The sequence below is a fragment of the Salvelinus namaycush genome, chromosome 32, assembly GCF_016432855.1.
Source record: "Salvelinus namaycush isolate Seneca chromosome 32, SaNama_1.0, whole genome shotgun sequence".
NCBI classification, from domain to species: domain Eukaryota; kingdom Metazoa; phylum Chordata; class Actinopteri; order Salmoniformes; family Salmonidae; genus Salvelinus; species Salvelinus namaycush.
The window spans coordinates 26,996,273-27,013,236 of NC_052338.1; the positions used below are offsets into that span (position 1 = coordinate 26,996,273).

The following is a 16,964-nucleotide window of genomic DNA, read 5'->3' on the forward strand; positions in this document are numbered from 1 at the left end:
TTGCCTCCAATGTGCAAATACACAGGTCCTCTGGGTCAATATTACGAGACCTAGAGAACAACATCAATTTGGTTTTATAAGCATAAATCAGGGTAATCAATCTTAGTACAGACAGTCTGCGTGTGTGTATTCACCACATACACACACGCTCACTCACTCACGTACGCACGTACACACACTGACTTACACACTGACTTACATGAAAGCATACACAAAGCCCTTTTTAACTACCATCCTCTCACACTGAGTAATTGAAGAGTGCAAATCATTAGACAACCCCTCAGCTTTAATCATACTGTAGCTTTCCTTAGCTCTCTATCATCAAATCCCATTGGCTCATACCACTGGAAACATTACTGGACTCATTACGTTTGATAAATTCCTGTCATTTGTAAGGGGTCACTTCTCTTCCTCTCCCTCTCTCTCTCTCTCTCTCTCTAACATACACTCTTCCTCTCCCTCTCTCTCTCTCTCTTTGTCTCTCTCTCTCTCACATACACACTCTCGCTCTCTCATTCCTCGATTACCTTCTCTCCCCTCTCACTTCCTCTACAGTACTTCCCTCTCTCACTACCTATCAAATCCCTTCTCCCTCTTTCAAATCCATTCTCTCCCTCTCTTTCCCCATTCTCTATTTTTCTCTCTCTCTTTCTCAATCTCCCTCCTCTCTCTCTCTTTCTCTCTCGAACAATTAATTAAATGTAAAAACTGGGTCTCGGCCCAGACTTGCGTAAGTGAAACACTGTTAGGTGATCGTTTTCAACAGTCCGTTACCGAGGTGGAATGTCAATGACGACAGACAGGACTTTGGAACTCCAGGAAGAAGCCACATTTCTATGGAACTGCTGACGTTTTCTAGAAGAAACAGAGGAGTCTCCCCGACTAAATGTTTTGGTTGCTATACTGCGTTGTGACCTTAGAGTGAGGCCAATGGTTGTGTGCTGACATCATATTTAGTCTCCTTAAAGCACCATTCAGCAGTAGAGACAATAACAAAGCAGCCTCCCCACCCCTGGTTCAGTAAAAAGCTGAGGGATGGGGCTCAAATTCATAGACAGAGCTATGGATGCAAGGATTGACCATCCAGGATATCAACATTATAGTTTGAAACATGTATGTTTACATTTTCTTTGTTTAGTAAAACAAGCTAATATTTTTGGTTTTGATGGGGTACGACAGTTGAACTAAGCTCATGAGGGATTTATAAGTTACGGTATATTCTTCCAAAATCAATGGGTATATATAATTAATTAGTTAAAAAAAATATGTATCAACTGCTGATTGTCCCTTTAACAGCCTTCTTTTACCCATCGCGTCTCTTACGGCAACTGCCCTCAGTCCCCTGTGTCGTCACCATTCTAGGTCTCTTTCATATAAATAAAGGATTAAACATGTAATAATGTGACATAACCATGTAAGAAGTTCATTTATAGTTTTTCAATGTGCAACTTGGGTCCAGCTAATCACATTAAGTTGGAGAATACCCCTGAGAAGATTGTTTTAAAGGTTGTTTTCAGAGAGAGCTGAATCACTGTTTTCCCTTCACAGAGAGGTGAATCACTGTTCCCTTTCACAGAGAGCTGAATCACTGTTTTCCCCTCACAGAGAGGTGAATCACTGTTCCCCTTCACAGAGAGGTGAACCACTGTTCCACTTCAAAGAGAGGTAAATCACTGTTCCTCTTCACAGAGATGTGAACCCCTGTTCTGCTTCACAGAGAGGTGAATCACTGTTTCCCTTCACAGAGAGGTGAACCACTGTTTCCCTTCACAGAGAGGTGAACCACTGTTTCTCTTCACAGAGAGGTGAACCACTGTGATCTCTATTTACGTAACAGTTCCCTCTGTTGTGGCTGAGACCTGAGCCAGACCTGAGCCAGACCTGAGCCAGACCTGAGCCAGCTTTAAACACTCATTAACATCCAACTCTAATCATCGCAATCCCTCGGCGAAACTTTCAATGGCTCAATTATAGACGCTTCTTTAAAGAAAAGTTAATCACCGGATGGGACTCGTCTGCTCTTCTCTCGTAACACACACACACACACATACACACACACATAGACATACACACACATAGACATACACACACACAGACATACACCCACATAGACACACACATAAACACAAACACACACAAAGACACACACACAAATGATCATACTCATAGACACACACACAAAAATGATCATACACATACAGGTACAGACACACACAGGCTCTGCAGCCATACCACAGCCGACACACATACACACACACACCTCTCTCAGAAAAAGTGTGTCAGTACGTAAATGTAATTACCTGGCTGGTGGTGAAGGTGCTCGTGGCGCTGAGGGGGAAAACAGGAATCTGCAGAATGGTCGTGACAGAGGGGTACTATGGGAAATATTATAGAGCATTCTACTGGGAGTTTGGGCAATGAACTATTAAGGCAATGAACAATTTCCAATGTTACCCACTAATATATAATAATATAATATATATACCACTTAGCAGACGCTTTCATCCGAAGCGACTTACAGTCATGAGTGCAGACATTAAACATATGGCCCCAGAAATCAACCCCACTATACTGGTGGTGCAAGCACCATGCTCTCCCCAAGGAGACATACAGGACCACCAACCATTGAAGTGAAATGTAAAGTTAGAGGAATACTGTACACTACACATTGTGTGGGCCTGATGTACAGTCTCTCCAATGTGTAAGCTATATGCCCGAAAGTGAGTCAGTGTATTCTACATTGTAAAAGTGAGTAATGACTTGTAACTGGTATTACAGAACATATCCAAAACATGGATTTCTGATGATGTCACATGATAGGTGATATTTTTTTATGGTGTACCAGCAGGACATGCACTAGTACACAGGAGAGGGCTCTATTTGTGAGATGGCCTTTTCAACATCACCCTGGTTCACATTTTGACACATGCACACATGCATGCACACACACACACACACACACAGACACAGACACACACACACACACATACACACATACACAAACACACACACACAGACAGACACACAGACACAGACACAGACACACACACACACACACACAGACACAGACATACACACAGACACACATATACGTGTGGTTATGTCAGATCCTCAGTCAGGAGGTTTTTGTCTCAAAATCAACAAACTAAGTTTGATCCATTAGCGTCTACTGGAAGTCTTTACATGAAAACAAAAATGTTTTACTAATTATCTTCAGCAGCCTCAGGTGTAAAGCAGTTGCATGTGCAGTCTGAGGAGACTTAGTAGGGGACACCGGTTGCATGTGCAGTCTGAGGAGACTTAGTAGGGGACACCGGTTGCATGTGCAGTCTGAGGAGACTTAGTAGGGGACACCGGTCCTGCCACGTGTCATTACACGGGCGAGTCCATTATTTTCAGTGAAGGAATCTCTATAGGGGACAATCCAAACAATGTTGTCAGCCAGTTGACAGCTCTTCCATCTTCCTGTGCTTCTGGGGCCACAGTACTATGCAGTCAGAGCAGAGGGCCCATCGCCATCAGCCCCTGAACCAGGCCAGTTTTAAGTTTTCCCCTCTGGCCATCTGGTCAGACCAGGGCACCAGCCACCAGACCCAATTTGTCTGCTCAGGCTCCACTGCTTCCATTTGGTTTCCTTGTCCAGTTCCAACCCCCGTTAATTCCAGGTTCCTGGCTGTTGCAGCTCAAGGACAGTGGTGTATTCATTGGGGTGCTGTAGTGTAGCTGGTTAAGCCTCAATTCCATGGCAAGACCTTTAAGATAGGATAGTGTGTGTCCCAGATGGCACACTGTTCCCTTTATAGTGCACTACTTGTTCAAAAGTAGTCCACCACAAAGGGAATAGGGTGTGATTTGGGAAATAGACATAGCTACCTGCTGTCCCTCTGAAACAACATGGTGGGACACTCAATCTTACGGCTATTTGTTTATGAGGTCTGGAATAAAGCAGTATGGACTAGTGTTAGTCCGTGGTGATGTCATGGCAGTCATAGCCAATTAAAGCAGTGGGATACAGGATGTTCCATCCATGCTACCGATATAGGCCTGTCTGGTTTCCACCGATTACAGTAAGCCAAAGTGGGAGCCACCACTGAAGAATATTGTAAATCAGTTAAGAATGAGTGTTATTGTTACGGTGACTTGTTGCCCAAGAATGATGTGAAATGAGCAATGCTGAGACAAATTAAATAATAATACATGTGCCAACAACATAGGCCTAAACCTGCTAGTTAGTATAGGCTACACCACAGGGGATCTCCTTTCTGTGACCAGTTAAAGATTCACAAACAGTTCTCTACAGTATTTCTGGCCTTGCCTGGTCCCAGATCTGTTTGTGCCCTTGCTTACTCCATCAGCATTGTCAAGGTGAATATGAAATGGCATGACAATTCCACAAGGAGTTTGCAAGAGAGGAGAAACAGGCTTATTCTGGTCCAGATGCAGCACAAAGCGGCTTAATGATAGAGTAAATGTAGTAGAACGAGCAACATTAAAATGCACTTCAAATTTCTAAAATAGCAAACTTCTCAGAAACAAAGGTCGGTTATATCACCACTGGAAATTGGTGTTTTGTCAGGACTGAGGCGGAAAGAATGAGAAAAAGCAGTCGTTTGAAAGACGCCAGCGTGTGCCTCTGCCTTGGGAAGCGGACCCACCTGCTGTAATGGTGCCGCCGAACAATTCATTTTGATAGATGCAACTGCTACTGTCAGTGCCGCGCGGGGAATATTGTTCTCACCGCGAGACTTGGCGGTCAGAGAGCGGAAATAATAAATGTTCATTTCACTGAATGTGTTTGTCTTGAATATGTCGTCTGAAAAAACTTTCAAACTGCTTTCATGTAAAGACTAGGAACTATGGGTAAAGTGTGTAATAATGGCACAAGGATATTTGTAAACTTGCTTACAGAGTAGACTATTCTTGAGGTTTAGACATGGTGTAGCCTGATAGGATTGTTGTTAAGTAGAGCTTGAGTGGCGCGCGTCAAAGCGGAACCCGTCGTGAGGGTGAATCGCTGTCTGTGGTGCTAAACTTTTCTGTCAATAGTGCTACGCCCGTTGACCATCATATTTATTTAACTTGGCAAGGCAGTTAAGAACACATTCTTAATTACAATGACGGCGTACCGAGGAACAGTGGGTTAACTGCCTTGTTCAGGGGCAGAATGACAGATTTTGACCTTGTCAGCTCAGGGATTCGATCCTGCCAAACGCTCTAGCCACTAGGCTACCTGCTGCCCCATATTATAAAGAGTCTCAAAAAATCTTACTGTGCCAAGTATTGTTATAACCTTTGACTGCAGTTTCTTGCTAATCTTAAACAAATCTACTTTGAAACTAAAGTATAGGCTACACCTCACGCACATGGTTATGGGTTTAAAAAAGGAGACGCCTGTACCATGTCAGATATAGAGTTTAAATGTATTACATTTTGAATTTGCATCTCAATATTACACTTTATATACATCACAGAAGACTGAAACATGATAAAACCGATAGAAACACCAGATTTTCAGCTGGCTTTTTAAAATAATGTTTATTATTATTAAATTATGAAAACTATGAACAACGTTCCACCCACGAGGCCACTAGTAATTTGACTGCAGCAAAGGGCTACCTGTAGCCCAGCCAACACACATATAGCCTATACCCCTGAGCACCAAGAGCAAATAAACCTATGCTATTCCATCTTGAGGAGAATAAATCATTTTCGAAATGTATCCTACCACCTGCATTAACTTCAGCCACTGTTACTTCAGTGTTTTGATTTCACTGGCTGTTTTAGGAGGAAATACACATTATGCCTAAAAGGCATCATCCCACCAATTGATTTATCAATTTCCATCAATCTAATTGCTTATTAGAAAGCAGGTGCAAAAAAACGTGTTGAGACAGAACGAATAGCCTAACTGACGGCCCATAGCTTAAGGTACTCAGAAAGACCACAAACTTACGTGTGCCGTCAAACCGTGTGGCTATGGTGTCTAGAAACGTGTTCTGAGGCGCAAGTAATCCTTTCATCACAGGCATTTTCTCTCCCTGTTGCCCAAGTCTCCATCAAAGTCACGGAGGTAAAGGTGTGAGCCGACCGAATGTATGAGGCGCGTCCGTTAACACTGATCCGCCAAGAGATCAAGGAGTCGTCTGTGGTAAATTGGTGAAAACCGATTGCAATCGAGTGGAGAGTGAGTGTGTGTGTGAGATGCGCGCTCCCTCGAACCGTATGTGTGTATGTGTGTGACAAGTGGATGTGACGCCTGCAGGTGCAATTCAGTTAACAGCTACTCGGGGATGCCAGCGACAAAGCCAGACGCGGGAACGGGCTTTCCGTCAGCGGTCCTTCCGTCAGCGGTCCATTATTATGACGTTGGATTGCCATGATCATCATGTCTCACTGTGCAACGACAGAGGCGATCAATTAAACAGGCTACAACACTCTCTGCCATCAAATAAACGATGTTTTACTTGCTGAATGGGTGAATATGTTGTAGCCATAGGCAACGTATTATTTTCTCTCTCTTTTAACTTGGCTACTTTAAAAATATTTTTAAGATTCTCTTTTATTCTCGTCAGAAAAGCAATAAATAGCGTTCAACTTTGAATAAAAGGAAGTACAGCCTACGCTAAATTTGTATTGAACAGAACCGCTCAAAATTATAACATTAATTTGGCCTGTCAGCAACAGTGTCCTAACTGAATCCCAAACACATTAAGAATGCCTGTTTTCGATTGAAATATTTAGTTATAGGCTATGAGTTTGCGTGATAAATAAGAAGTATAAATAGACGCCTACGCCTGGAGGTTAGGGCAACTTAACCGCGGGACAGACACATGCATAAACGCACAGGCAAGCACACGTACAGGAACAGTGCATAGTCTTTTTTTCCCAATCAGCTGGTTCTGACATAGGCCCTAATTGAGAGAAAGGAAAGCAAGGAAAAGGGTAGAACAATAGGCTACTCGTGAAGCAAACAAATGTTTTAAAAGATGAGTCGAGTACCAGACTATTTTGTTATCAGTGTCTGTCATATCTCTCTCTCTCTCTCTCTGACAGCACCTGTCTGGCGCACAGCTGACCGTCCAGGCATCCGGAGAGGTCTAGCACGACACTCTGCCTCTCCCTGATGGTGTAAGGGAGACATAGCAGTTGAGACATTTTTGTAAAACAAGGGCGCCCCCTTGTGATTTACACAGCTCTGTCATGGACACATAATAACCATGAATAGGCCTACAGACGTCCTCTCTCTCTCGCTCTCTCAGTTCAAAGGGCTTTATTGGAATTGGAAACATATGTTTGCATTGCCAAAGCAAGTGAAATAGATAATAAACAATAGTGAAATAACCAATATAAAATTAACAGTAAACATTAAACTCACAAAAGTTCCAAAGGAATACAGACTTCAGATTTCAAATGTCATATTATGGCTATGTACAGTCTTGTAATGATATGCATATAGTTTAAGTACAAAGGGAAAAATAAATAAACATAGGTTGTATTTACAATGGTGTTTGTTCACTGGTTGCCCTTTTCTTGTGGCAAAAGGTCACAAATCTTGCTGCTGTGATGACACACTGTGGTATTTCACCCAATAGAAATGCGAGTTTATCAAAATTGAATTTGTTTTCAAATTCTTTGTGGGTCTGTGAAATCTGAGGGAAACATATGACTATGGTCATACATGTAGCAGGAGGTTAGGAAGTGCAGCTCAGTTTCCACCTCCTTTTGTGCTCAGTGTGCACGTAACCTGTCTTCTCTTGAGAGCCAGGTCTGCCTATGGCGGCCTCTCTCAAAAGCAAGACTATGCTCACTGAGTCTGTACATAGTCAAAGCTTTCTTTAATTTTGGGTCAGTCACTGTGGTCAGGTATTCTGCTCTGTTTAGAGCCAAATAACATTCTAGTTTGCTTAGTTTTTTGTTAATTCTTTCCAATGTGTCAAGTAATTATCCTTTTGTTTTCTCATGATTTGGTTGGGTCTAATTGTGTTGCTGTCCTGGGGCTCTGTGGGGTCTGTTTGTGATGGCTTTGTTATGGAAGGTTTGGGAATCGCTTCCTTTTAGGAGGTTGTAGAATTTAACATCTCTTTTCTGGATTTTGATGCATTATTTGGTGTTTTACATAGTACACAGAGAATATTTTTGGGGTCTCAATTTGGTGTTTGTCCTATTTTGTGAAATCTTGGTTGGTGAGCGTACTCCATCCCTCACAACCATAAAGGGCAAAGGGCAACACACACACACTCAGAGCAGTGGTGATCAGGCTGAAATTGTGTGTTAAGCACTTCATTACCAAGGTGAATCACCACTGGCTGGCCTTAGGCTAGAGTGAGTCAGTGTGTGTACATACACTTCCGCTCAAAAGTTTTAGAACACATACTCATTCAAGTTTTTTTTTTTTTTTTTTTTTTTTTTTTTTAAATATATTTTTTTAATTTTTATCCCCTTTTCTCCCCAATTTTCGTGGTATCCAATCGCTAGTAATTACTATCTTGTCTCATCGCTACAACTCCCGTACGGGCTCGGGAGAGACGAAGGTCGAAAGCCATGCGTCCTCCGAAGCACAACCCAACCAAGCCGCACTGCTTCTTAACACAGCGCGCCTCCAACCCGGAAGCCAGCCGCACCAATGCGTTGGAGGAAACACCGTGCACCTGGCCCCCTTGGTTGTAACGGCAGCCTTCCCTCTCTTCACGAGAAGAGAGAGTGTAACAGGGATCGGACCAAGACGCAGCGTAGCTCGTGTTCAACATGTTTAATTAACAAGACGAATACTGTGAACACTTACAAATACTACAAAATAACAAACGTGGCTTACCGATACAGTCCTTTCTGGTGCAGACAAAACACAGAGACAGGAAACAACCACCCACAAATCCCCAACACACAACAAGCCACCTATATATGATTCTCAATCAGGGACAACGATTGACAGCTGCCTCTGATTGAGAACCATATTAGGCCGAACACAGAAACAGACAAACTAGACACACAACATAGAATGCCCACCCAGCTCACGTCCTGACCAACACTAAAACAAGCAAAACACATAAGAACTATGGTCAGGACGTGACAAAAGCACAAGAACAATCGAAACGCTACTGGTGTGTACACAGGCAATGATCTGTAGACAAGATCCCACGAAAAACACAAAGGGGAAATGGCTGCCTAAATATGATCCCCAATCAGAGACAACGATAAACAGCTGTCTCTGATTGGAAACCATACCAGGCCAACATAAACCATTAATCACCTAGATGACCCACCCTAGTCACTATCACGCCCCAACCAACAAAGAGAATAAACAGCTCTCTATGGTCAGGGCATGACAGCTAGCCAGCCAGCCCATAGTGAGAGTTTTGCACTGTGGATTTTGTAGTCAACTTGAGCTGCAACAGATTGCCACAACGATTTTCCATTTTGCTACCAACCTTATCATAACACCAAAATGAAACATTTGTTCACAAAAAATATTGTTCTCACATATTAGTGTTATTTAAGAATGAGTGGTTTTGGGTGGATTTTTCCTTTAATGGAGATCCTGTGTCCATTATATCCATCATTTCCCTATATCACTTCATTGTCTCCTCTCTGGGATCAGTTACAGTAAACCAGTAATTCAACTAGTCTTTCCATTTTTTAACAGTCCGTCTATCAAACAATATCAGATGGACTAATGTGTTATATTTGCCTACTTTGGTCTCGGATTGAATAAACTCCCACCTCTCTTTACAGCTCCCCTCTAACTGCGCCTGCATCATTGGAGATGTAGTGGAGAATGTTTGTTCTTACAGTGCTGGCATCTTTGAGAACTGTAGGCTACGGAAATGTCTTGGCCTGGGTCAAAATGGTTTCATCATATCTCCACTCATCTCCACTATCCAAATGCACGTGACTTTGAACTCCATCCAATCTACTATGTTGTCCTTATTGCAACACCATGCATTTCCTTTAGCTGTATCTGTACAGTATATAGGCTGTCTCTGTTGCACCCAGCCATGCGTTTGGCTCCAAACTCTCTCCTCTCCTCTTTGGCATGTCAGTCACGGTGAGGTTCTAAGTGTGCCAGTATTCCAGCATAGCCATGGTAACTGCAAAGTTATACTATTCCCTCTGGTACCATGCAGTGAGCGGGCATGGCTCTCCAGGGGCACTGATGGGCACTTTACCCACAGGCTGGCAGAGCTTGCCAAGAGCCATGAAACAAACACACACACAGAAACAGAAACACACAGAAACACACACACACAGGCACACACAGAAACAGAAACACACAGAAACACAAACACAAACACAAAGACACACACAGAAACAAAAACACACACACAAATGCACACACACATAACTAATCCTCATACCAGCTGATAACAACAGCGGTAGCTGTACTGAACAATCAGCGGTATATGAATTGAAATCTGTAGAACCTTAGAACCTTGTGAAGTCTGCACTTGAACCAGAATCAAAGAGGTCAGTGGCTTATAGGCCATTATGAATGTAATGCACTGAGGAGTTCTTCAGTAGGAACAGTAATAAACCTTCACCTGGGGCCTTGGCTGTCCCAGCTAATACCTGATCCCTGTAAGGAGAGGTATTATCAGTCTAAGGAGTCCCGTCCACACCCCTATATCAGGGGTAACACGAGGAGGGAGAAGGCGCCACAATGGAAGTAATAAGGTTATAGTATGGATACCCTGCAGCCAGATTTCTGGGTTGAAATGTTTCTATATTGGGGCATGACAAGAAAAATATGAACAGAGGTCCTGTGTTGGTTCGATTTGTGTGTGCGCGTGTGTGCGTGTGTGCGTGTGTGTGCGTGTGTGCGTGTGTGTGTGTGTGTGTGTGTGTGTGTGTGTGTGTGTGTGTGTGTGTGTGTGTGTGTGTGTGTGTGTGTGTGTGTGTACCTTCCCATCAAAAAGAGTACAACCATGTAATAACCATATCATAACAGTGGCTTTTGACTGCAATGGTAGCTAACCTTATGATAGCTAACCCAATGATAGCTCACCCAATGATAGCTAACCTAATGATAGCTAACCCAATGATGCCTAACCTATTTTGGAGAAAGACAGTACTGGGAGACTGTTAGGGAAGCCCCTGGGATCAGCAGCAGATTGAGAAAGCTGTGTTGAACTGTTAGCTTGCTCTGTGTTATACTGTTAGCTTGCTCTGTGTTATACTGTTAGCTTGCTCTGTGTTGAACTGTTAGCTTGTTCTGTGTTATACTGTTAGCTTGCTCTGTGTTGTTCTATTAGCTTGCTCTGTGACCGTGTAATAGTCTTAATGATTATTTACCATCAGCCTCATTGACGAGGAATTTAAGCATATGAGAGGGATAGAGAAAGACGCACACACAGTCATGCACACACACACACACACCTACCTCAGAGTGTCATCTCTTTCTCTTAGTCACAATGAATGAAATCTAACCAGCCGTGACTCGCTCTGGCTATAAGGAGATAATTCTGTTTGTCTAATTAACCAAGAGGGTAATGGAGCTCTCTCTCTCTCTCTCTCTCTTTCGCTCTCTCTCTCTCTCTCTCTCTCTCTCTCTCTCTCTCTCTCTCTCTCTCTCTCGTCTCTCTCTATCAATTTCAAAATTTTTCCATCTCTCATTCTCACTCTTATAATCTTCACATGGCACAGCCAGAAGAGGACTGGCCACCCCTCATAGCCTGGTTCCTCTCTAGGTTTTTTCCTAGGTTCCTGCCTTTCTAGGGAGTTTTTCCTAGCCACCGTGCTTCTACACCTGCATTGCTTGCTGTTTGGGGTTTTAGACTGGGTTTCTGTATAAGCACTTTGTGACATCTGCTGATGTAAAAAGGGCTTTGTAAATAAATGTGATTTGATTATTTGATTTGATTCTGTCTAGCCTGACGACTCACACTAAATTATTCCGCTGCTCTGTCGTTCACTACATACTTTAGCCATCATTGAAGTTGTTTGTGTTCACGAGGGGTGTTGTGCAAAACAAAGTCATTAGAGATTGGAAAGGTCTCTAACCAATCAGAGTATCAGAGGCAATGACACATTTGACACACCTGCCGGTGACCATAGCAATGAAATGAACAAACATTATCAACGTGCGAAAAAATGATTGCTATAATCATGCATAAAAACGTATTGACATGCAACAGAAATTATTAATATAAAAATTGATTACAAAACAGTTATTTTTATTTGTTAAAGTGACTCTGTAAACTGATAGTGTTAACCAGCTAGCTAGCTAGAGGGGCAATTTAGATGGTTCTGCTTTTGTACATACATGCTGACATATCACCACGCAGGCTACATTTTCTATTGTGATTGGTCAACAACAACAGCACCGCTTGAAAAATATAGCAGAATCCTGTTTTCTCTGCCTTGGTTGAGCACACTGAGGTATAATACAAACCAGAAACTGCCTCTAAAATGGCCGACCTTTGTTTTCAACGTAATCTACTAATGTTTGCATATGCCATTTCGTGGTTGCTGCCATCTTTCTTACTGGGATTACTCTGCCTGCGCACTAGCGCTCAGTGAGCACTGGACAGACAGCAGTATCATGTGAACATGCTAACGGGGACTCTGTCAGAGCACATGGACAGACAGCAGTATCATGTGAACATGCTAACGGGGACTCTGTCAGAGCACATGGACAGACAGCAGTATCATGTGAACATACTAACGGGGACTCTGTCAGAGCACATGAACAGACAGCAGTATCATGTGAACATGCTAACGGGGACTCTGTTAGAGCACATGGACAGACAGCAGTATCATGTGAACATGCTAACGGGGACTCTGTCAGAGCACATGGACAGACAGCAGTATCATGTGAACATGCTAACGGGGACTCTGTCAGAGCACATGGACAGCTAAACAAGCCAACTAGCATGTCCCCTGGCTAGATGTGGTCATGACCTCAGAGCATGAAAATAAAATGTCAATATCTTCGACTGTGAGTGATGGGAAAAGAATCAGCCTCTGCGACAATCATTTGGAAGTTTTGTGCACGAAGATGATGACTAAAGTGTCCTATTGGGAATTTTCAAATTGGACTTCTTTATGGCAGGGTTTCCCTAACTCGGTCCTGCCCCATAACTACACTGGTGATTCAAGTAACCAACTCATCATCAAGCTTTGATTATTTCAATCAGCTGTGTAGGGCTAGGGGGAATACCAAAACGTGCACCCAGGGGGGGGGCACCAGGACTGAGTATGGGAAACTCTGCTCTATGGGTCCATCAATGGGAATTGTCTTTCTACTACATGATTCAGTTAAACTGCAGTATCGAAGCAATACTGTAGGTGCAGGCAAAAGCGTCCTTCCAGACCGGAACCCTGGCCCCTTGGCTGAGCGGCTTCCACAGGCACGAGCACCTCTCCGCCTGGATAGAATTTTGCCCACCGCCAAGGCTTCATTGAAAATGAACGGGCCACTTTGGCTGGAGCAAGGAGTCTGGGTAGCCAGGCAACATTCTCTCTGCCTTGGTATGCCTTTAAGCAGTGGTGGATAAGTACCCAATTGTCATACTTGAGTAAAAGTAAAGACACCTTAATAGAAAATGACTGAAAGTAAAAGTGAAAGTCACCCAGTAAAAAACTACTTGGGTAGAAGTGTACAATTATTTGGTTTTAAATATAGTTAAGTTTAAAAAGCAAATGTAATTGCAAAAATATACTTAATGAGCTCAAGTAAAATCAAAAGTATAAATAATTTAAAGTTGCTTATTTTAACCTAACCAGACAGCACAATTTTCTCTACGGATAGCCAGAGGCACACTCCAACACTCAGACATAATTTACAAACGAAGCATTTGCGTTTAGTGGCTATCATTTTTGTCCTTGTGGGAATTTACTTATTGACTCTATGACATGCAACTTTATCGTTAGTCTATATTTTGCAAGGAGCATTTTTTGATATTTATAGGGATTCAACTATTATAGGGATGAAACACGATTTATTCTGTGTCGTATAAATGTTTTAGGACAAGGTAGGCTACACTCCTATTGACAGTGGAGATAAATACATCACCATCTCTCATTTCAACCTTTTATTAGGCTACCCCTCTGTTTGAATAGGCTACCCCTCTGTTTTAATAGGCTACCCTTCATATCAGGTCTATTCATTAGAATCAACATAACTTCCGAAGTCAAGCTCATAATGTCCCCTACTTCAACGGCTTCACATCACCTAAAGTATAATATATATCCAAAAATAGGGATACATTGAAGATGATTGCTTATATGGAGGTGGGTCGAGAATAATTTGAACAACAAACACACATGAGAAAAGTTGATAAGCAACCGGTCACATCCAACGCGTTTCCATGGAGAGTTATTACATCCAGGATATAAAAACAAACCATGCATATAACGGCAGAAAATAATAAACACATTTATGCGTGATTGTCACATTTAATACACTTACGCTACCGGAGTGCAGTGGTGAATTCATTATTACACCATATGTTAATGCAGCTGCCTCTGTTTATGGGCTATGGGTTTACGTGCTCGCGCGTGCGTTCGTGATTCATCTTAATTTGAATTTGGAAAAATATCTAAAGAAATTATTCAACAATTATACTTTCTTTTTTGGCAGATGGGCTATATATCCATCATATCATGCAGTGTGTCTGGAAAAATACAAATATTTTGTACAAACTAAACCAACTCTGTAAGAGTGGAGACACGTACTGTAGGTCTAATTCTGTTTCCACATTCGAGTTCTCATAAACAAAGAAACACGGGGAGATAAGGTTGCATTCCACATGCTCACAGTTACATTTGGTTTACATAGGCTACCTATTAGTACTCTATAAACGTGTAGCTTAATAACGCCCAGAGAAACTCCGTGGCGGTTAGGTCCATGGGAGAGGGAGGTATGGAGCGCGTGCGCATGCTTGTCCGCGCGTGTTTGTTGCAACCAATAGCCAACTGAAGAAGAGATAGTTGTTTCACAGACAGTCTAATGACACTCGCGGTGTATTGTTCGCTTCACCCGTTTCTACTGGATCCCTGTAGCCTACCAGCTGGTCTGTATCGTCATCCCGGGAACAGTGTCTGTCACTGTGGATGCTTTGACTGAGATTTCGGGTAGACCACCTATAGGCCTATAGACTCGTTTCATATTGTTGAAGAGGTCCGAAAAACGCAGCCAACAAGAGACGACGGGGCATGTTGCTACACAGCTAATATTGACACAATAGACCGATAAATAGTGTGAAGGCGAAAGTGAGATGTTGTTCACTCACTGACACAGAAAACAACACAAGGAACTGTACTATTTTACTAACGGTATCTCGGAGTCTCAAGAGACAAGAAACCAGCAGCGGGTGTCAGGTTTGTCTGATTTAGCCTACTTCGATTTTAAAAAAGAGAACGTTTTTTTTGGATGTACCGGTACCTGAGATAAATATGACTGAGATTGTGGAGGTTTTGTTGTTGTTGTTGTTGTTGAAATTCACAGTTAGTCAATCTACAATAATGGACGACGCGCAATAATGAGGACTGACAACGTTTGCCTCAAACTTTCTCCACAATGAGTGTGACAGGGCGATTTGTAGAGCGCTTTTGTCAGGTCGGCTTCTGTTGTCTTGATATGCCACTGTCAAAGTCCGATGTCTATAGAGACAGATCGACATTTACTGGGCTGGGGGGTGGTCCAAAAAAGGGTTGTCAAAATACCTTTTTGTTGCTTTGGGGAGGATTGTGTGATTTTTGTATTATTGGTCACAGTGCATTTTTTCCCTGGTTTACATTCCCCATTTTTCAGGTTATATTATTTAATTCCTTCCATATAGCCACTTCCTCATCTGCTCATCTGCATGTTTTGGTACTTCTCTTATGCACTATGCTTTTCTGCCCACTTACTATATAGTCAACTCTATCCTGCCCTCTATCCATATTGACAATAGTGGTAGGTGGATCGTTTGTCCAGATCTGCAATAGGTTAACTAGCAATCATACCACACATAATATCATAAAAATCTGCACCAATTTTCAATATAAATCCACATGAACATAGAGGAATAGCTGATGCGTCATTGCGCATGAAAGAACTGTCAAGACACGCAGCTCTCATACGAATGACATTTACTGTATAAACGATTCTCCTCTTCACATTTCTCAAAATAGTAAAGAATTAAATAGTGATTCACAGACAGCTGATGTGTTGTGCACTGAAGTCCAAAAGTGAAGAGAAAAGGTGAGAGGAGGTGAGCGCGTAGATAGTTGCGAGAAGGAATTATACAGTATATACAACGAGCTAGTGATCATGCTGTTTTTATGTGGCTGCTATGAAAATTAACTGTTTACATGTGAATTCATTCTGTCGATTCTGTTGAAAAACGTTTCTTAAACGGAAGCAAATGGAACAAAACGGGGATAAACATACCTGAATTTGTCCAATAGAAACTCTAATTTGCAACTGTTGGACTAATGATTACACCCTAGATCAGCTAGATGCAGGCAACAGTGTGCAAAGCAGTATTGAATGTGTCTGTCACCTTGATTACTCAAAATTCTCCAGACCTGTGCACCTACAATTTCATTCATAGTCTAGGTTGTAGCAACCTCATGATTGGTACAGAGAAAATTTGAGTATGATGTAGTAACCTAAACCTATCGATGTTACATTGAACTGGGTGAATGACATTAAACCAATATGCTGTAATAGAAATAATAATAAGGCCCACATCATAAAAGGCACCGACCTCCACTGCATCCCAGTTAAATGTTGACTGAAATGTAGGCCCACCTGACAGAATGATATCATGATGATTTGTATCAATCAGGTGCAATTTTTTATAAATTGTATTTTAAAAAATGGCATACTCTGCCATGTGCAGCTAGCCTAACACAAATGTACTGTGACTAAAACCTGGCTGGGACATTTCAATGGTGCTCTACAACACCTGACACTGATATAGTGGATTAGGGGGGTACCCTGATGGGGACTCAAAGCCTGGTCCCTGTGACTGTCATTCCAA

General features: G+C 42.3%; 2 protein-coding genes across 2 annotated transcripts in view; one reads left to right on the top strand and one right to left on the bottom strand.

Annotated features, from left to right (window-relative positions):
• Positions 1-6,029, bottom strand: part of LOC120027082 (potassium voltage-gated channel subfamily H member 8-like) — a 114,195-nt gene extending 108,166 nt beyond the window's left edge. Inside the window, exon 1 of the mRNA XM_038971920.1 lies at positions 5,954-6,029. Coding sequence (XP_038827848.1) covers positions 5,954-6,029 — 76 coding nt within the window. The remainder of the gene's footprint in view (positions 1-5,953) is intronic.
• Positions 6,030-15,239: 9,210 nt separating this feature from the next.
• Positions 15,240-16,964, top strand: part of LOC120027083 (DNA-binding protein SATB1-like) — a 39,574-nt gene continuing 37,849 nt past the window's right edge. Inside the window, exon 1 of the mRNA XM_038971921.1 lies at positions 15,240-15,315. The gene's annotated coding sequence lies outside the window, so the exon portion shown is untranslated. The remainder of the gene's footprint in view (positions 15,316-16,964) is intronic.